At 47.9% G+C, this 22,085-nt stretch overlaps 2 protein-coding genes across 2 annotated transcripts in view; both read right to left on the bottom strand.

Annotated features, from left to right (window-relative positions):
• LOC144179324 (alpha-mannosidase 2x-like) overlaps positions 1-22,085 on the bottom strand; it is a 203,510-nt gene that overhangs the window by 153,696 nt on the left and 27,729 nt on the right. The gene's annotated exons all lie outside the window — the stretch shown is intronic.
• Positions 3,460-5,889, bottom strand: LOC144178840 (neprilysin-1-like). Its single transcript, XM_077706971.1, has one exon. It carries the CDS (start codon positions 5,887-5,889, stop codon positions 3,460-3,462), a length of 2,430 nt encoding a protein of 809 aa, XP_077563097.1.

The raw sequence follows: 22,085 nt of genomic DNA, 5'->3' as shown, positions 1-22,085 counted from the left end.
GAATTCCGGTGACCGCCGTCCGTCCACATAGCAACAGCTGCGGGTGCGCGCGCTCCTCGCCTTCCTTGGCAACGGGGGGAGATGGGCGCGCGCTGCCTGGCCGCTGACATGGCACATACCCACGTGGGGGATTGGCCAGGAATCTCCTCGTCTTCCTTGGCAACGGGGGGAGATGGGCGCGCGCTGCCTGACCGCTGACATGGCACATACCCACGTGGGGGATTGGCCAGGAATCGGGCGTGAGAAGGGCTAATGCACCCGCTTAAAGGAGTACTGACACGAAATTTCAAAGCTGAGATCCGCTCTAGCAATCAAGTACAACGACAACACAAATAGGTGTCTGTGCATGGCACATACCCTCGTGGGGGATTGGCCAGGAATCGGGCGTGAGAAGGGCTAATGCACCCGCTTAAAGGAGTACTGACACGAAATTTCAAAGCTGAGATCCGCTCTAGCAATCAAGTACAACGACAACACAAGTAGGTGTCTGTGAATAAATGCCTCTTTCTTTCTTTGTAGTTGTGTGTGTGTGTGTGTGTGTGTGTGTGATCTCTCTTTCGCGAACATTACCGAACCGCGCAAATTCAACTCCTGCATTCGCACTTTCACATTCCTCCCCTCGGGGAAATGCGGGGAAAATTTTTGGATTCCTCCCCCTCAGATGGCGGCCAGTAGCCCTTGGGCGCGAGCAGCATGTTCGGCCAGTTGGACGACCTTGATTTTTATTCCGGGATCGGAGCTAAGCAAAAAGGTGTCCACTACTCCGCACTGGAAATGCGTAAGCGTGCTTGTAGACTTCGTGGCTGAGCATCACGAGCCCAAATCATGTGTGTAATGTGGCTAGCTGGGTGCACCACTCCCATTGATAATTGTAAAGGTGTGGGCTAATGTGCTTAATATTTCGTACCTTTTTCCGACAAGTTCCGAGTAATCTTCGGATCCGTCACACACCCACTCAAAAGGATTGGCTTGTGAAAAGGACAACTGCAGTCGTCGGCAGGAACTCGAATAAAACGCAGGGACGCGCGGTGACAGGAAAGTGACCTTAACACTGTAACGCCATGAACGAGCACGGCTTGCGGGCAACACTTGGATCTATTTTAGTGCTTTGAATGAGAAAGAGTTACGGAATCCCGCGGCCGTGCTGCGGAGATATTTAAGTTACATCGCATAGGTGTAATGCTTGTTCCACGAAGCTATCTTAATACAGAATCGTTCCTTCTCAGTGCGCAGTTCCGAATGTTGTTCGGACTAGCATACCTGACTAAAGCTCACGGCCAATTCACCAATTCCCTATTTGGATGCAATGTCAACATTCCCGTGCGCGATTCCCACGCACCACTAAAAAGAATGGACCCGCGAAGACGTCAGAGGCTGTCATACCATAAAGCCCGAATCGCCGATTCTCATTACCATAGTGCTTTCGCATTAAAATCACATAAGTTGGCTTCAGTGCCCCCAATAATATTTCTGGCCATTAAAGGGCCATAATATGCTATCTATCTGTAACAGAAGTGCTTTTAGCCTTTTATACCAAAACCGTTACGGGTGTTTAGCTGCTGTCCCGGGGGCATCAGGTTTCAGCTGAAGTAACTACCTCGCACGTAATCTAAAGACATTACAGCAGGGAACTACGGTGACGTACTTTTTGGGTGTCGGCTCCCACTGTGAGCGCGCTGTGGGGCGGTTCTTTTCACTGTTTTCGTGCCTCCTTTCTTTACAGGCGTCTCGTATTATCTACCTCGATTACCACCAGTGGCGTACGCAGGATCTCGTTTCTTCAAGGAGGGCGGGCGGACTACGTCAAAAAGGAAAAGGGAGAGGAAGTAAAAAGGAGAACAATAATAAACAAGAAAAGTAAACAAAAAATGAAAGAAAGAAATAGATTCAGTATTTCAAATAAAGAACTTCAGCATGCCGTGCCGTATACCCTACATGACCTTTCCATTGTTTTGTTTCCCTTTTTTGGTAGGAGTGAAAAACTGTTGCCTGTAGTGGTAAGACCAGATATCGAAACCGGATATGTTTGGTGCGTTGCTTGTATATGAAAAAAAAAGGATGTCTAGCTCATGACGAACATCTGGGAATCGATGACGTAGACATGTAAAGATGGCGGCGTCCAAAAACACGAAGGGAAGGGTGACAAAATCATGACTCAGGACGCTCCCGAAGTGCCAGATTCTTCGGTGTCATATATGTGCTGTCTATTTGTGAGGCTGGTTTTGCTTCCGAGGACAGGCTTGCCGTATCCCCGTTTAGAATACTACATCCACTGCAGAAACTCTGGCCCTGGTATTTGTTTTTCTTGGACAGCCTTTCAGTTTGATCATATGCAAATGTCGTTTCAAATCGCGCGCCATCAGCCGCAAAGGGTTCGCACAACATCCGACAAATGGCGACGAGTGTACTGGCCAGTAGGAAGACGCATTGAAACATCCCCCTCGCGAGGGGCACGATCAAATGCAGAGCATTTCCGGGGGCGCACGACGTTAAGTAGTTTGCGTTACGTTAATGTTGTTGCACTTGTGGCAACTGCTGACGAGAGAGCGCTCGTCAGCAGTAATTTGAATGAGTCAACGATATAAGGCGCGTTCATAGCCTCGCATTCTGTGTCGGCTTTGTGGCGCAGTGGTTAGAGTACCTTGTACATTGCGTTCCGCCCGCAGGGTCGAGGTATCGAACACTGGCGCCGGATAGTATTTCTTTTTTTTATATAGTAGGGAGGGGTGCGGTGCGGACTACGGACGCCAACGCGGGTGACATCATGAGTTACTGAAATGCTCTGCATTTAAAAGATATTTATCTGCTGTCGTTATTTTGCTTTAGACAAAGTTATTGGCCTTACCCACTTCCTGAAGAAGGCTCAAATTTATCATTTGGGGAGTGGTTCAACATCCAATTCCCACCCTTCGCGTAAAGTGGGAAAACGACATAGAGTGGAGGAAACCTCGGGAAGTAGGCGGCATATATCTTTCAAAGAGCAAACGTGGCATTGGCAAAAGAGCCTCTTCACCTGAAATGATCTCGAATTTCCCGTGTGCTTTCAACACTTCAGCTCACAAACTTGGTTTAATATACAAACAAGCAAGATGTACTCCTGCCAGTGCACCTCAACCAAGTCTCCAGCGTTGTTACTTGCCTCGTGCACTCGAACAGTAATATCAACCTTTTATATGTCTTCATACGTTTTCATCATTGAATGGTTCTATAGGGTGTGACACTCTTTTGATACGAAGAGGCATAAAACAGAGACACGAGGCCTCTTCAACAGACATGCGTCTCTAGGATTGATGGTTTTAATGGACCAATAACGAGCCACATAAAAAATTCTTAGGAACTGATGGACGAAAATCATATATCTAAAGTAACAGAAAATGAGAGTAGCAAGTGCTGCCGCTTTTTCAACACAAGTGCCAATTCAATCCTGTACGCGCTGTCTTAGAAGAGCATCAGAACAATTTACCAGATCGTGCATTTTCGAACGGGGTTCATGGGCATGCCCTTTGCGCAGCTGAAGGCAGCCGAAAACTTGGCGAAGTTCATCAGCGGGATGTTGATTCTAAGCCGGCCTGGAATCTCGCCGAACTTGAGCTTCCGTACCCATGCGTCCCGGTTCGGGTTATCGCAAAGTCCAACTGCGTATAAAACGAAAAATAATTGCTCCATGTCGAGCTGACGTCCATCGATGGACACCTTGAGCCGGTCCGCACCATCTTGGGACGTCATTGTCTTCATGTACATGTCGTACAGCGGGCCAAGGATGGCATTGTCCGCAATATTTTCGTCCAACCTTATGCGTGCCTCGAAATTGTCACCGATCAATTCGCGTATCACGACGTAATACTGGTCCTGAAAGCAAAGTTCCAACTGTGAGAACTTGCTCATCTCGTCGTTGTTCCACCAAGTCGCGACTGCGAGGTTGTGGTCCACCGAGGAGCCGCGCCTGTCCACAGCGGCAAACATGCCTCGGAAGACTTCCCCCAAGACGAGCGGGAACAAGAGTGGGTCGATGCTTTTGGTGATGTCGTTCAGGAAGGCAATGTTCGAGTGCGGGATAAAAAGAACGTTTCGGCCGAAGAAGTACTCATGTCCGGGTGACAGTGCGGTGTGGTCGTATCTCGCATCCAGGTCATCCTTCGGCGGTTTTGTCTCCCAGTAGACGTTCATTGTTCCCGATTGGATCTCTCGAAAACTTTCGACGAGGTGGCTGGGGTCCAGAGGCTGGGCGTTGAAGTTGTAGTAGCTCGCGATAGTGTTGATATCGTCGGCGCTGCCCAGGAATATGAGACGCATGTTCTCCACTTTGTCGACGGCAACACCGATCGCGGAACGATCCAGCCACGATGATGAGGAGAGGAGGCGATCTGTGATACTGCTCTTCAGTTGCATCTCGAGGCTTGCCATGCTGTAGTCATAGTGCTTCAACAGCAGCGTAGAGTTGCTTCTACTGAATGTCATCCGGCCAAAGAAACGCATACCGTGTTTGTAAACTCGTTCGAGCATATGCATGCAAGCTTGAAGCCGTTGAGGGACAAACTCGAGGTAGTGGTCGTGGCTGAGGCGCAGGAGTGGGCTGGCAACTTTTGCCAGCAGCGGAGACACGTGCACCACAAGGCGGTAGCCAACATAATTTAACAGAGTTACAGTGTCTGTTTCATCGAGAATCTTAGGCAATTTGCTGATGTAGTCGGGATCCATAATGGCGACAGGCTTGTCGTTCTCGAATGTCTCGATGTCTTGGAACAGTATTGCCAGATATGTTTTCCAGTCCCACTTTCCTTTGCGGATCAGCTGTCCTAACCGCTTAACCCTGGCAGGAAACTCGATAAAGTGGGGTACAGTCGCTATATTGTGCAGCTGCTTTTCTAAAAGCACGATGGCTTCCGCTTGCTTAAGTGCGTCCTGCTTAGCATCGAAGAGAGACAACGCTAATGCCACCTTCTGTGTGAAGTTCTCCGGTGATTCGTCAAGATACGCCAGGTTGTACCTCTTCATCGTCAGACTTGGTGCGTCGATATGGATAGTGTAACTGCGGTCATCCTCGAAGGGTTTCTGTAGGAACACCCTCGCGAATGGGAAGACTCCCATGTCTCGGTCCAGAAAAGCTGACACAGAGACGATGTTAGCGCCACGAGGGGCTTTCGTGTAGGGCCAGTTGCCTAGATTGTACTCTCGCAGCAGGTTCCGCATGGAGGTAAGGTTCCTGTCATTTTTCTCTTCAGATTGGCACTTGGGAAATAGTGAGATGGCCTGGTGTAAGAACACTCCGGGATATTTGTGGTAGTGCTCTTCGTTCTGCTTCAGGTAATTCCGGAAAAACTTCTCTACGTCCATCATCATCATGCCGGAGGCTCTCTCCCGGTATGCCCTCGACTGCACGTCCAGGTCACGGGACGCCCAGTGCCGGGAGCAGACGTAGGCGTGGAAGTCATTGCAAGGGTTCACACTCGAATTCATCCGTCCGCGCAGGTAGTTTTCAATCCATACACATACGTCATTGTTGCAGCTATGCTCAGTGAGGAACACTTTCTTCTCACGCTTGGTAAGATGCCAGCGGTCGGCTCCTGAACCAACGCTGTAAGACGGCGGCGCGTTAGACACCCACATGAGTCCCATAGAGCGGTTGAAAAACGTGACGACTGCTTCGCCTGCGTGCAGCTTGTAGGTTGTCACAGCGATGCCAACGACGATCATGAGTATACCAACGCTGCAAACTGCCACGTACGGCATGCGGCTGGGTGGTCGGGGCAGCTGTATTTCTGATCGAGGCATGCCTGTGGTGGGCGACGAGAGGGAGCCCGGACGCCTTCCCACGCTCTCGTCCGAAACGGCGGTCGCGGACAGGCCCTCCTGCAGGTCGACTTCCCGGGACGTGGCTCTGCGTGACATAGCTGACGGGGCGGTGGTGGTGGTGGTGGCCCGATCTTCTTCCTCGAGCTTCGTCCTCAAGCTTCTTCCTCGTTTCAGTGATGACGATGATAATTGTGGTGATGACGACGATGATGAGGTTCCTCACCGAACTAACAACACCAAATTAGGAATCTATCGGTAATAAATATGGTTCGAAAATAATAATCACAGCCGAAATCAAAGGACGACGTAACGACAATTGCAATGGCCTATAGAAAAGTGAATCCTGAAGGGGAAAATAAAAGGAGAAAAAATGGTTTCGGCTTAGCTCATCTAACCTTGGATGTGCAAAGCAAAAATTCCCCGCATTTCCCCGAGGGGAAGAATGTGAAAGTGCGAATGCACGAGGTGAATTTGCGCGGTTCGGTAATGTTCGCGAAAGAGAGATCACACACACACACACAACTACAAAGAAAGAAAGATGCATTTATTCACAGACACCTATTTGTGTTGTCGTTGTACTTGATTCCTAGAGCGGATCTCAGCTTTGAAATTTCGTGTCAGTACTGCTTTAAGCGGGTGCATTAGCCCTTCTCACGCCCGATTCCTGGCCAATCCCCCACGTGGGTATGTGCCATGTCAGCGGCCAGGCAGCGCGCGCCCATCTCCCCCCGTTGCCAAGGAAGACGAGGAGATTCCTGGCCAATCCCCCACGTGGGTATGCTATGCGGACATCGCCGGTGGACGCAGGTTAAGGGTCGCTTAAGAAGTGCATTCGCACTTAAAAAGCTTGGCTTAGTCTGGTTGAATCTTGGTTTCGATTGGTTAAACTTTGATGTAGCTGTATTGCCGACCACGGCTCAAAGCCGTTCGGTCCCGTGCAACGCTCACTGAAGGAGGCCCGGCCTCACTTTGATTCTCGGCGAACGCGCCGCAAGATGTGTCACTTAGCCCGAGACGACCCAGCGGCGACTGCGTGAGAGGCTGCGGGTTTGGTCGGCTGCCGATCAGCTGAGCGGCCGCTCCCGGCGCGGCCGCCGGTGCTCAGCTTCTTTACGGCGCAGGAGCCACTCGCTCACTAATGGTTGCCGCTTGCGGTATCCAGTCGTGCGCACAGCCAATTGTTAACTGCGCGGTGGCACTTAGCTTCAAAAATGTGCCATTGTCACAGAACTCCTGCTATGGGGCCGCGGGGAATTAACTCCCCCCTGGCGTGTTGATTTACCAATACGATTTGGATGGACGTCTGACGCCATAATTCACTGATACTTTCCCATGTAAAGACTCATATATGGAGCGACTGCTGTGCATACTCGCGGCGAGTGGTGTTTCGAGCTCATAACGTTTCGTGCGGGAATTTGTGTGGGTAATGTACTCACAGCAAAGCAGATGCACTTTACCGCCGCTGCCCGCAATGACGGAAATATCAGGAAGAGCTGCTGTACGGTGTCGTAGTTCCAGGTTTATATCATTTGTTTTCTTGCTACATCTGTGAATATATAGGCTGCTTTAAAGAGTGAATTCTGAGCGCCTGTACTCGCTGGAAAAGGCATCGTAATTTTTCGCTTATTCGCTTATTAAAATGGCGAAACGGGTCAGATGGGCGAGTGGCTTGTAGTGGCATAAAAGAAGCCGCTTTGCGAGTTTTTGGGGTCCTAAACGTATCAGTATTTGTCATTTGTCGTTATACGGCGGCGCTCTTTTTATTATCACCCGCTGCGGTGGATCAGTGGCTAAGGCGTTCTGCTGCTGCTATTCATATGGAGGCGAAAGGAGAAAACGCCTGCATGTTTAGATTTCGGCGCACGTTAAAGATCCCCCGGTCAATACGGCGCCTCTCATCGTCAATACGGTGCCTCTCATAGCATAGATGCAGCTCCGGTGCGTTAAACCAGGACGCGGTCTCTTAGCTTTCAACCCATCGTCCGGGCTTATTCCGGTACTAGCGCCACGCTCTCCCCTGGTGAGCCTGGGGAAGCATTATTGCGTTATTATTGCCAAAACAACGCCCCCCCCCCCCCCCCTTTGTTCCCATGTTGGCCTTGAAGGCGTTATAATTGTCATGGCAACAATGCGAGGGGGAGCAGCATGCATTGCAAATTGCACCAAAGTTTGTGCGTTGCGTTCTGTTGCATGGATGTTGCATTGATTCCTAAACGCGAGTGGGCGTACCTTCCGCAACGTGAAGAGAACGAAGTAGCTCTCCTTTACAAGGACCGGGTATAATATATGTCATTATGACTCGCCGACTGCGCCCCTCGTTTTGTCCCCTGGCTCCTCCTGAATTTAACAAGTCTCGTACGTTAGGTCCCAGTCTTCATTCGCCTGCTCAGATCGAGGAGTACGAATCACTACTGTTGCGTGTAGTTTCTGAAACAGATACTTCACGTCTTCTTACCGGGAAGGGCAAAATACGCGCTGGTCATACACCATTACGGTTTTGAAATTGAAAGCGCTATTTGAAATTCAGACCCGGGCTCCCGCATTTTGCTTTTTCGCTCCGTCCGAGCAGGGTTGTCGACCAGTTATGAAGGCGAAATTGCTAGCGCTGCTTTTTGTTCATATTTCGCTTCGTTGTTAGCTCGCACACTGTAGTTCCTTCATCATTGCTACGCCAACTCTCTGAGTAGAACTTGCCAGTCTTGTGTTCCTCGCATTTTGTGCCCCACAGGTTATTGTGCGCATGCCGGTGGCGTACTGACTAGCGTAGAGGTATACTGTGCTGTATAGATGTATACCTGTGCTGGTATACATCATTGAGCCCCGCTATTGGCGTCATTGGTGTGGCGAACACACCAAACGTTTTTACACCCCCCTGATTGGTGTAGTATAAGTGAAAGGTGTAGTATAAGTGAAATAAGGTTGTTCTGAAGTCATTACGCCCTTTTTTTCACTAGGTTCCAAGGCCCTGGTTTGTAGCTTTACGCCCTTCTTGTGGATCAGAAAGGGTGTTGACCGACTGCAACGCCCTTGGTTTTCTGCAGTGTGTTGGAATGGTGTGAAATAGGTGTTCAGTTGCAAAAAAAAAAAGAAAAAAAAACACAGCGCAGTTAGGAACCTACGTAGCTTCTTCCGGTGTTGCTAAGCTTTGTTAGGTTTTGCGATGTTCTTGCTTTAGGGTAGGCTAAGGGCTGAGGGGTGAGGCCAAGTTTAGGGGGATGTTACAAGATTGTTCTAGCGTGTCCCGCACAGTGACAGCGGATCCAAGGGGGAAACAAACTATGTCGACCCACTGCTGCGCTGTTTCTCCAACCTTGCACGACTAGTGCTAGCTTAACTAATTTTAGTTTGCATTTTAGTAGCCAAAGAAAGACTATCACTTTTAAAATGGTATAGTAAGAGGTGCGCCCGTTGTGCCCACGCTCGAACAGGCTCGAAAGCTGGCAACACTGTTATAATACCCTGTCTGCGATGGTGCAACCATTACAGGCGGCGGAGCTTTTTTTTCTTGGTATTTTTTGCTAACGGCACCGAGATTAACTCAAGCTTAAACATCTCCGCTGGAAATAAATTATGCCAATTCGTATTGTTTTAAACACCGTGAGGTACAAAACATCCACCGCTCGTAGAAAATGTTCAATCCAAAAGTGTAAATGGGTACAAACTACAAGAATCTCGTTAAATGGAAATCGCTTGAACGAAATGGCCGCTTAAACGGAACAGTAGCCTGTAAGTTGGTTGGTTTCGTATTCAGATAACGTAGAGAAACTCTCGGTAATCGGAACTAAAATTTTCGCGTCACCCGGTAACGGAACCAGAAATGGAACTTGAAACCCATTGGCATGAGAATCAGCTTTTTACGGTTCCGGCTGTTTCGTCTTTGTTTTTTTTTTTTTTCTTCTCAATGTATTTTTTAGCTTCGTCGGCTTCGTAAGCCTCGTGTCGTTCGTGGTTAGCCTTATTAGCTTAACAAATTCAATATCGCAGTTCTTGTTCCAATCGTTCGATCTCTATTCAAGACGCCGAGGTTACCGGGCTCAGCTCCTGCCACCGCGCCCGTGCCATCGTGGCACTTCATTACCGCGTTGCCGTCTTCTAAATTCGGTATAGCTCGTAAGCACTCGCGAGGTTGAGGCCTCTGGACGCCGTAAAGATGCAGTTGCAAGGACTCAAACAAAAATAATTGATGCATATTGTACGGCACAGCGACTCTCTGTTGCAAAATCAAGTGTGTGAATTTTGTGCCTAACATATTGTAGTTTTCTTGCCTGCTAAAAAAAAAATATTGGCTACAGTCACCTTATAGTGCTTAGAGTTCCAGGAAATGGTAATAAAAGTGCGTACACACATAAATTTGCACTTTCACACATTTGTCTCAGTAAACGGAACTCCTGTTAAACGGAACTAATTTTTTCGGTCCCTTGAAGTTCCATTAATCGAGAGTCGACTGTACCTCCAAAGTTGGTCTTTCAGGCCCTTTTTCTTAATTCAAGCGCCCTAATTTGTAGCTTTACACCATTGAGGGGAAAAGGGTGTCGAAATAATGAACACCCTTCTTGGTGGGTGTTGAAAAGGTATGGAATAGGGGTTTGGGTATTTAATAACATTCTAATAACTATTGAACACAATAACCACATCACCATTAAAACGTTTTTGCAAATCCGCATGCTGTCTTGTATGTGCTCGCACTAAAAGGCATAATACCAATGTTAGCGCACCAATATCGAATTTTTGCGGTAAGCCCACCGACTCTATCAGAGGACTTTCCTTTGCTGGTTAAAAAACAAAAAGAACAGATGAATTTCTAAGTATGTATGTGCTGATTCTCCCCATGCATCCCGTTGGTTTGCTTGCTCAATTCATTTGTGGTCGAAGTGTGACTTGTGCGTGTTGAATGTGTCTCTATATCATGCTGAGCGCTCAGCCGATCCACATTGTCACGCGTAGCTACGACACCCACACCTTTATTTTAGGGTCTTAAGAAATCTTACAGCCTTATTTTAAGGGGTTCACAACAACACCCTTTTTTTCCTAACCCCCCTTTTTAGACAGAACACGTTTTAAATGTGTGTGCCATGGGACGAGAGATTTACATCTTTTCCAGCGAAAAAGTATGTAAAACAGTTGAGTGTGAATGGTACGCTTTCGGTGCAATGGGATAGCGTAGTAGTAGTAGTGAGTGAGTGAGTGAGTGAGTGAGTGAGTGAGTGAGTGAGTGAGTGAGTGAGTGAGTGAGTGAGTGAGTGAGTGAGTGAGTGAACACGTTTTTTCGTTTGTGCTGCCAGGTGTGCGAACCCGTCGCATGAGATGCCACGTCATCATCGTTACCGCCGTTTTCAAAGCAACAGAAACTTGCGCACGCTTCTGTCCGTTCGGGCTCGTGGTGCTCTGTATTCGGAGCTTTACAGTCGAATATGGTCACAGCGTGGTAGTAGGGAAATATTCCATGCTGGCGCATTTGGAAACGCACTGTCTATAAAATTGCGCGGTACGGCACGAGGTTAGTAACTTCGCTTGGTATAGTACACCGCGTGAGCCTAGTTTTGGAGTTCCCGATTGTTAGTAGCCTCTGTTCTATTTTTGGGCTTCGTGTTGGGAGACGGTCATATCGTTTATAACGGCTAAACTACGGCATGTCGCTTTGTCATTGAAGTTGTAACTCTTCGCATTACACGCCAGGATTTTTGCTGCGCCCATCTTTTGAAGACGTGCTACCAAATCCTCACTTTTATTGCCCCATTAAGGACGAATACGCATTTGCAGGATTCCTAAATAATATTTTTTTCGGCTACTTCGGCCTTAGTGGCGGACATTGTAAATTTTATTTTGTGCGTTGCTATGAAGGGTACTAATTTGGAAACACTGAATTTAGCTGCTGAACGCGGGAACGACAGTTTTAGTCACTATGGCGTCATGCTTATTTTTGTATTTTTTTCGCGGAAAATCGGAAAATGCTAACGCGGCTGCACTTTGGATATTGCTCTTGCCGTTGTGCTAAGAGGTATGAGGGAATTGTTAAGGGAATTGTTCAATGGCCTCACATAAAAATAGCAGTTCCGCACGCGAGCAAACAGCTGCTGCTTGTCTTTGCACCTTACAAGTAGAAATGATCACCACAATCGAGTGTCGGCGAGTGGACCGACGCTTCTCTATGCGTCATCTCTGGGTGCCTGTCTTCTGTGGAATTACCAATTGTGCGGCTGGCCGCAATCAGCACGCTGCAGCTGCACACGTTTTAGTTAAAATGGGGCTTAATTTCTTGCTTTTTCTTGCACCACAGCTTATAAAAGCACAAGCCTTCTTTGCCGCGTACGCCGCGGCACCAACTGTGCAATGACCAGTATCTGCAGAAAAATGCGCAACTGGCGAAGTTAGCGCATTAATTCCTTATAATAGCATAATTTGTCGAAGGAAATCGAAAATGAACGAAAATACGAAACATATTACACTAAAAATATTCAAAATGAACAAACAAAATAATCGGTCGAAGGAACTAAAACGAAAGTACAATATATTACGCTATAAAACAGTTAAAAATGAGCAAGCAAATGAAAAAAAAATGCATATCTTATTCCGCTTCCGCACGAAGAAATCAAAATAAAAAAAGCACAAACCGCATAGGACCCTGTTTTTATACAAGAGTTATTAAGGGACGAAGGTAACATAATTAGTTATGATAGTGAAAACGTAGATATTGGTCGGAGGAGAAAATGGTCATAATAATCAGAAACGGCGTGTGAATGCTTGCAGATTAGTTGACGACTTTTGGAATCTAAGGGAAATTTTTAAAGGCGAAGGCCTTGGGTCTCTATGCTTAATGTAACACGTTGTGAGACACACTAAGTCGTGAGGTACTGAATGTAGCAGCAGGAGATCGCGCTTCTGGAAAGGAAAACAGGAGCTCCGGAGGATTCCGAGTCACCAGATCCAACGCGTCAGTAGATCCAACGAGTCATTACATCCATTCGTGGATCTACTGACTCGGTGGATCAAGTGACGCGTTGGATCTAGTGACTCGGTTGGATCTACTGACGGAAATACAAGCACGCGCGGTTCCTCCCTTTGGATGTAATGGCTCGTTGGATCTAGTGACGCGTTGGATCTAGGGACTCGGATGGATTTCTTGACTCGTTGGATCAATTGACGCGTTGGATCTAGTGACTCGGTTGGATCTCTTGACTCATTGGATCTTCTGACTCGGGCATCACGTGACCTAGTGGATCTCCTGACTCGTTGGATCTAATGACCCGTTGCATCTAGTGACCATAAGCGCTCCGGAGGAGTGTCGGAGGAGGTTTCCGAGAACGGGTGAAGGAACGCGCGTGGAGAGAAGGGCCGCTGCCGCGCGTGCAATCAACACCGTATTGGTGCAATACGAGCCGCCTTGAGAGGTCAAGGTACCGAAGCGGCGAACAGAAGCAGCTGGCGATGGCGAACGAGCGGAATGAGCTCCAGAGGGTGCTGTCCAGCGGGCTGGTCAACTGCAGGAAGGGGGTGGCGGCAAAGTTCAACGCATAGTTCAACAGTATATCAACCGAAGGTTCTACATATAGGCTTTCGCCTTGTCATTCTTAAAGAATGCTGAGCATCCCACGTAACCCTGCGTGTTCCGGATGCTTTTTACTCGATACTTCGATTCTATATTCCCTTCTACGTCTAAGGGGACAAGTGAGAGTGCGCATATGGCAGCCAACCAAGCGCGTGCTAGTTAAACTGCGCGATTGGCCGTCACGGCCACGCTGCCCGCGTGCTTCGGTGAAAATAGAAAAAAAACAGTTACCTTTTAAAGGCAATCAAATAAAAAGCACTTCCATTAAAGGAGGTATCGAGAGTATATCTCGTTACTTCCGGGGGACATCAACGCCTGTGGCGCTTGCTTTATTAGAAGATTTATCTAAACGATGGAAATTGCTTGATATTTTCAACGTTGCGTAGTTATGAAGCGTAATGCACGATATGTAAGCCAGACTGCCTCGATCTACACGCAATGAGAACCTAGCATACACGATGACTTTCCCTGCAATTTCGCCGCGAACGGTGGAGATGTGGAGACCCTTGCAGAACTTTTTCACAAACTGGCTATTTCGGATGACGCAATCTTTTGCCTTCAATACTTACGGCTTTAAACCTTTGTGTAAATTATTAAGAAAAGCATCTGCTCGCAGAGCTACGCCCTATGGCAGTTATAACGTTTATTGGGAACATGATAGAGCCACATGCCGTAGGCCTGCGTCATACTGGCAACCTGGTGTCACTAGATCAGGGTATCGGCACTCTTTTCTCCCATTCTTCCTTGCCGCCGCCGTGATCATTTCTCAGGTCACATCACGTGACACTTGTTTAAACTGCGACGGTTCATCGGCGCCGCCATTTTGTGGTTTATGCGTTTTAATGTCGGTCAACTGTGGCAGTCTCAGCTTGTCCTCCATGCTGTGCGGCTACGCGCGACTGGCGTCGTTCCAATGCGAATCAAAGATAACGCGCTTCGCAGCATTTTAGCTACAGAAGTGTATCGGAAGATGCCGTGTTGCTGCGTCTTCCGCAGTGTTGTTTACAAATGACCACGTCCAAATTAGCGGTGAGGCCGCAGAAGCGGCAATCTGGCCACACTGATAAACACCAAAATGACCGCCGTTACTCACTTGCGCGCCTCAGTGACGCTACTCTGTATCTTATCTAGGGACACTATGACAATCAATAGAACGTTTATCTTCGATATTATCCCCGAAAGAATATGTCGAAGAACTCGCGGGAATTTTGCAAAAAGTTATTATAATAGTAAGGTGATGTGCCCGAAAGCTAGACTTATCAATAAAAAAATTCACAATTCCCACGCATACACGGGAGCTGACGTGAAGCGAAGCTTTAATTGCATGACGTTCCGAATACGTCACTCCCAAAGTGCTTTTCAAAGCATTTCTCTGCGCCGACAAAGGAGACGTGCTGCTCTTGCAGGGCCATGAAACATTTGTTTTCTTCGGCCGGCGACCGAAGCGCTGTCGGCGTCATTACAGTGGGCGCCGCGAAAACGCGCGAGGTGCTTGCTTAACCTTGGTTTAGCTTGAAGGTCACGGGGACCAGACGTTTTCTGGTTTTCTGCCTGCAGTAGTCAGCTTCACTTAAAATAAGAACGGAGAAAGCGCCTCCGTCATCAGCGCGATACTCCATGCTTTGTGATACTCAATATGCCCAGAACAATGTGCAAGCAGCTCCCGCTTTTCTTGCACACTGGATCTCGCTATAGCGCAGCATTGCTGTCGCTGACATCAGCCATTGTTTCAGTCTGCAAAAAATGCACAGTTTAGTCTCAATAAACGGAATACGCTTTTAGGGCGCCTTCGTGCTCCCGAAAGGACGAGAAAATACATACCGTTTATCGGGAGTTTTATTTGGCTATACAACGGGATTGTGAGAATAATTGCTAGACGATTTTAGGTTTCAGAGTGTTTTGAGGAGGTAAAAATACCCATCAACAATCGATGCAGATGGTACGCGCTTAACATTTTTGTAGCCTACATTCACTGATATCTCAACCTGTTACACTGCAAATGATGAAGTGACAGAAAATAAAGTTAATTTTTTGCTGTCGGAGCACTTGCAGAGGCTTTTTGTCTCTCAAAGTCCTCTTCCGTCGCTAAATTACATTTCTATGTTTGTGAAATTTCAACTTGGTGGAAAAAATTCGGAGGGTTTGCAATGCCCAGCAAGTCTTGTTAAATTGGTGAAGGCGTCCCCACACAGAGTTTCGTCGCCTCCGTCATGTAGTGGCAGCGTGGTGAATGAGCGGCGGGATGAAGAGATGCCTCGGTCTTGACGACAAAGAGCCGAGGTCAAAGCTTAACTGGTTTTACTGCATGGCGAGAGATTAATAGTGACGATACAGTAAGAGAACCTTTGCGGATGATCTTACATCATGACTCGGACAGAGCAGCGCTACTTACGGAAGTTCGAGGTGGTCTGACATAGGTCATTGAAGGCGCTGAAAGGTTATAGAAAGGTAATTGAAAGGTCACAGAAGCGTCAAAAGCTTCTCAGTGCTTTGCACACAGCCCGAACAAAGCTCCGACACACAAGAACGCTCCTTCGCGGTCTCGAGATAGCCGGCCCAGGTTGAGTCTGAGAGAGGGGGAAAAGGGAGATCTCCTCAGGCGGCGTCCGCTCGTAGATTCAGGTCTCAACACGTCCCCGCTTGCGCGGATGGCGGGCTTTTCTGCAGCACATGTAACTTCCCCGCACCGCACCAAACTTGTATCACGCGCGCACAGGGTAGCGGCACGCTGAATCGTAACAGCACTTTTAAACTCTTGAAATAGGGTCGAATGTTCTTATTCTTCGCAACGAGAATGTTTTTAAAGCCAAAGCCTTGCGAGTCGAAAAATCGCCTCATTCTTTACATTGAGTGGCTGGAAAAATCCATGTGCCGTGTGATGGCATGTAAACAAACAAAAAAAGAAAACCGGGGTGAAAACACAAAACCACAGCACGCTTTTTTTTTTCAAAGCACTGCTACACTGCCTTTGATCCTCTTTCTTCGCTCTCCATTTTTCGGCGTCATTGCTTTCCATCCCGCAGAGCAATCGGAAGTCTATATCGAGAAGCCACGAATCTGTATTATGATATATGTGTATTTGATCAAAGAAGTTGAGAGTCGTTTGCTGGTGATGTGTGATGTTTGGATGCGGGTGTGGGAATGCTCTTCTGCTACGCTCATAGCGCTGGATTATCTTGATACTATTCCTTCCTGCCCCCTACCCCATCCCCCAGGAGCAGTGAAAGACACTGCTGGCTAGCCCCACCTTCCCTAACTAGCTCACCCTCGTCGAGAGGGCAGCCGCGGTCAAGACGGCACATGAATTCCTGAGATTTGGGAACAACTTTCACGCGATCTTTTAACACATCCTCCTAATAAAGTTGTTCTCTCTCTCACACGACTGTTTCACTGAAGTATACTAAATTTCCTGTTATAGTTTTCGGTGAACATTGGCGTAATAAATTTCGTTGGCGTAATACGGTAGCATTTCGGCTGGCGTACCCGCAAATTTTCCCGACACTTTTTTGCGGGGCTACCATGGTTGCCAGACCAGGACTGCCCTCTGTTGATTACCTCGCATCACACATTCGCGGGTACAAAGGTATTGTGGCCCGTAAAGGCCGCGTATCTCTCAGCCCGCTCTGGTTACAAACCCCTGCGCGCTGTATTTTTTTTTGGGGACCTGGGCCTCATTATATTTAGGAAAAAGACGAGGATTCCTTACTCAGAGTTAAAAATAAAAAAAAATCACGCATCTCGACGAAGTGAATCATGACGAGTGGGCGAAGCACTGGGGATCGTTCTTAGCGTAAATCATTGCCCACTCACGCATGAAAATGAGTGACAACGCGTATGTCCAGTATTTACAATTCCAATTCAATCCAAGTCAATACAATTCAATCCAATCCAATACAATTCAATGCTCCTCGTGCATGCACAACACTGTGTACACGGATGGCAAGCCCCGGACAAAGCGAGGTCCTAAGGTGCTTCGCCCCTGAAATAAGAATTAGCATCACTGTGGTTTATACCTAACACGAAGTACAGCTCAGAAAGCCCCACATGAACTGCCGATACACACATTTTCATATTGAGGTTTCTTATCTGATCGTTACATAGCGTCTACAAAAGAGGACCTCCGAGTGCGACTATCTCTTACTCTGACAATTTACTAAGTGTAAGCTACCTTTTACTCACCAACGTTAAACAGTGTATTGTGACCGAGTGAAAGCTCAATGCTTAAGTTGATGGTCGTGTCCATAAAGATACAAAGGTGAGATCAAAATATAAAAAATAGTGCACTTAACTCTACGCCAAGACTTAAAAGCAGGCCATGAAATAAGGCAATGCTCGGAAAAATTAAAATGCGAGATGCGAGGCGACATTTCTGGGAAAGAAGCGCAGTACTCAAAGAAACATTGTTTCACAGTAGTAAGAACTAGGTCTCCTATCGCAAGAAACAATACAAGTTCCCCCTCCCGACGCGGTCATGGACATTTACAGGCGCCGTCGTGGCGGCCAAGCCGGGAGCGCAGGTGCGACATCCCCGTCCTCGTGCGTAATATCCTGGGCGCTTCCTTGTCCGGTGCTGCGTTCATGAAAAAAAAAGTGTATTGTCTCTTTCTCGCCTACTTCTTAGTGATGCTTCCGGGGCCGGCGCTCTTGCGCAGCGACCCATTAGGTCGATCTATTTAGCGCCGCATGGATTGAACAATTACGAGGACACGTAAGCAACTCTTATGAGGTAGTGATCGTAATAGTGTTCGCTGGCGAATGTGTCCCTTCGTTGTTAAGGCGAAATCCTAGTTCGTCTCGTTGGAAGTTTGACCGTGCTCAAATGACCCCGGCGTCGACGCTTCTAAAAGGTACGACAAACCAAGGAAGGCGAGAAGCGAACCAAAGCATGTCAGCCAGGTGTTAGCGATGAACGCCGTCAATAATCATGGTTGAATAGTAGCGTAGATTAAAGTGGGTTGATATGGATTAGGGTAAGCGAATGGGAATTAAGACGAATTGGGTGGAATAAGAAGAATTAAAACTAAATAAAGATTGATTGGGGATTGATACGAATGGTTAGTAAGGTTGCATTGAGACGGATTAAGGATGCTAAAATAGCGCGGTTACTGTGGAGACGTGCATATAAAAGGTACCCTTCATAAGAGTACACCGGTATTTCTCCTTCAAAGCACGTAAGCGGACTTAGACTATGGGGTTTAACGAGCCAAAGCTACATCACCTGGGCACTGAGATGTGTTGCCGTTGTGGAGGGCTACGGGCTAATTTTGACCATCTGGGGATGCTCAGCAGCACAGTGCTTTAACCCCTGGGCGACACTGCGGGTACGTAAGCAGACAGAAGTGTTCCGAGAATTTTTTATCGTCAGCCTGTTCCCATGGCATTTTTCTTCTCCGCTCAGAGCATCCCCGCGTTCACATCGCCAAGCAAAATGGAAATTTAGCGGAAACAAACTTTGATGCTGGCCAATGTGCTACTTCCGTTATTCATCATCATCATCATCATCAGCCTGGTTGTATCCACTGCTGGACGAAACCCTCTCTCAAAGATCTTTAACTACGCCTATCGAGTGCGATTTGAGTCAATGTTTTCCCCCAAATTTTCGCAACTCGTCTCGCCATCCTGTCCTCGGCCGACCCCTATTGTATTTGCGGTTTATTGAAAGCAAATTTGTTAAACGGATGGTCCCCCTCTTGTCCGTCATACGCATTATAGGACCGACCCAAGCCCATTTCCTTTGCTTAATTTGAACGAGACTGTCCTCCTCCCTAGTTTGTTCCCTAATCCACGCGGCTGGTTTCCCATCCCTTAGCGTGACCACTAGCATTCTCCTTTCCATAGCCACCTGTGCAGATCCAGGCTTCCTTTCGAGTCGTTGAGTGAGACCCCAAGTTTCTGCCCCGTACGTCATTACTGGAATAACGCACTGATTAAAGACCAGCTTTTTGAGGGACAGCGAAGCTTGGTAGTTACGATACCTGAATTCTCACCGAAAGCAGCCCTGTGTTATCAGCATTCTGAATTAACTCATCTTCGCCTCAGCATATGTTTAAAACAGTCACTAATAAGTAGAAGGCAACACCGCATTTATTAGGTCCACCCTCAATCAGCTAGAGTCACCGTGCAATACTGGTGATGGGAGATGAGCGCTGGTTTTGCACTCCCGAGGCCTTGGTTCAAATCCTATCCAAACGCACTCATCAGAACTCCCTAAAGCCTTCCCTCTGTCTATAATCAAATCCACATTTTCCAAACTTTCAACTCAATTGTAAGTAAGAGTTCAACTGTCAATTTGAAAGTTGCATTTAACCTCCTGGGCTCTTGCATCAAATTCTCGAGGCAGAGTGTTTTACGGCGAAGCAGTATACCTCTAACCAGCCAAGAAAATTTTCGTGTCCGCGTCAGCAGAAAACTCCCAGGCTATTACTGGCTACTGGCTACACAAACAAACTACTGGCACCGCCAGGGATCGATCCTGGGCTTGAAGAGAAGCTGAGCAAGAGCCCGTCATCTTGCCGACGGGCGGCGGCGGGAGTACGTTGCGTCCGCCGCTCTAGCCCGGCCGTGGCTGACGCCAGTGCATTCAGGATGCCGCCCACCCCGAATCCCAGGTAACGGTGGGCAGAGTCTCTGGTTTCACTTTTTAGAGAGCCACGTGTGTGAATTCAAGTGATGCCGCAAGGGTAATCGTTGTGGGTGTCGTTTACAACTCCGCACTCCAGCCACTTTCGCAGCATGGATTGAATCCAATTTTTGTTTTTGTCTTCCATCTGCATCACGAAAAGCAGCGGAGACGCCGGGAGGTTTGACTTTTCTAAGCAGAGTAGACGTGCGTCCGTAAAGCTAAAATGAAGGCTCTGCATTGCGACCGCCCTACGCTTGCGCGCAGGGCTGAAAACAGAAGCCAAACAAGAAAATTGTAAGCTGCTGGTTTGTGACTCACCTGCCGGAATAAATGGTCTCGGCGTTTCCACACTTGTTCTCGTGTTCTTTTGTTCCACACTTGTTCCATACGCGTGTGAGCTGTACCATGCGTGTTCTGTAAACCGGGGCTACCGTAGCAACGTCGATTCAAACTTGCCCTTCACGCGCTGAAGCTGTACATGGTCTGCGAGCCACGACCTAGTGGGCAACTAGGTATTAATGTAGCCTCCTGGGGTTCTTTAGAAAACAGCGTCAACGCTAAATTGATGTCACGCAATAAAAGAAAACGCCCTTTTCAGGCACTGCACCACCGTCTTTGTAACACAACGACGACTGCTTATCTAGTTGTCGCACTTCAAGTGCATTGCATGCAACGCTTTTATCGTGGCTACCGCGCGCCAAACTTCCTGATCGATACGTGCGTGGAGAGATACCGTGGCAAAGCTGGGCTTCACTCAATACGGGGCCAAATGTCTACTTCGCGCGAGGCTGGTTGGGGACCCAAGACAAACGCCGTCTTGGGTCCCCTCTTCCTCGTCATAATGTTGTTAAGCGCTGTTTAGGATGGACGGATACCAACTAGTCCAGCTGTCGATTCTGTAGAAAAAAGACGACAAGCGGCAATCACAAAAACGGCCGCTGCGATCTTCGTAACCCCCAGAAAAATTTAGAAGGCCTAGTGTTTCCTTTTTAAAGTTATTTCTTTTTCCTGCTGTGTGTCGTCCTGTCATATCTACAGATTAATCGGCAGTCATTTTAGGGGGACCGGTGTGCGAGGTGGCCAAGGCTTGCTATTTTCCTCGAGTGCACATTGTTTGCCACAGATGCAACTTCGTTAGAGTGCCACGTAATATGTGTAGTAAATTGATTGATTATGAGGTTTAACCCGCCGACGCTACACGGACGATGAGGCGCGCCATTGTGGAGGGCTACAGATGAATTTTGACCGCTTGGAGATCTGTAATGTGCACCGAAATGTCGTACACACGGGCGTTTTGGCTTTTCGCGTCTATCAGAAAAGCGGCCGCTAAAGCCGGGAATAGAACCCGCGTCCTCGTCCTTGGAAATACGTGTAGTAAACGCACGTGTGTTTTCTTCATCGTGAGGACATCGGGCGTAGGGAGAGTGAAAGATAGAAGCGAGGAAAGAAGGGAAAAAAAAATCATTGAGTGGGAGGTGCATAGCTTTCAATGAACGCGTTTGGAACGGCTATTTCAAATCAATAACTGACCGTAGATGTACAAATATGCAATTGAGCTGTCTTACCAAAATTCAGTATAGCATTGAAATTCATTACCCTCATAATGAGTTCGGAATTGCAACATCAAAGAAAGGAAAGTTTATAGCACGTTTATTTCGTAATAGCACGTCAGTAGCGTTCAAACCAAGCTGAGTGCACTGTTGGGCCAGTTCTTAAGTCCCATTAACATGCTACAGCACAAATGGAAACAAAAACAAAAGGACAGACGACGGGGCGGTTGCAAGCCAGTGCTTGTCCTACCGTATAGCTTGTATTTATTCAAACTTCGCTCTAAATACTTATAGTACAGAGTTTAGTTTTCTCCCGGCCGCGAAAACGCGACATAGCGAAGATATTTGACGCCGCATTGAAATGCTGAATTTAACGCGGCCGCCTCGGCCTAACGAGCAAAGCACATTAGCCGCAAAAGACGCGTCTGTGCACGCGTCTCCCTCTCCGAGAACCGGTTTGGCTGCCGGAAGACCCGCCGCACCAACCGCTTCCCCGCGCTTCCGTCCGTTCCGTCACGTACGCAGCTAGCGTGTTGACCGGGCCCCGTTTGGGCACTCCGGCATTCGTCACGGT

The sequence above is a fragment of the Haemaphysalis longicornis genome, unplaced genomic scaffold (assembly GCF_048455015.1).
Source record: "Haemaphysalis longicornis isolate Haplotype H1 unplaced genomic scaffold, Haemaphysalis longicornis Haplotype H1 scaffold_4, whole genome shotgun sequence".
Taxonomy (NCBI): domain Eukaryota; kingdom Metazoa; phylum Arthropoda; class Arachnida; order Ixodida; family Ixodidae; genus Haemaphysalis; species Haemaphysalis longicornis.
Note: the sequence above shows the minus strand (reverse complement) of the source record. Positions and strands in the feature narration are given on the sequence as shown.

Bases quoted from the DNA above. Each gene is read 5' to 3' on its own strand.
- LOC144178840 (XM_077706971.1), bottom strand. From the start codon at position 5,889: ATGTCACGCAGAGCCACGTCCCGGGAAGTCGACCTGCAGGAGGGCCTG.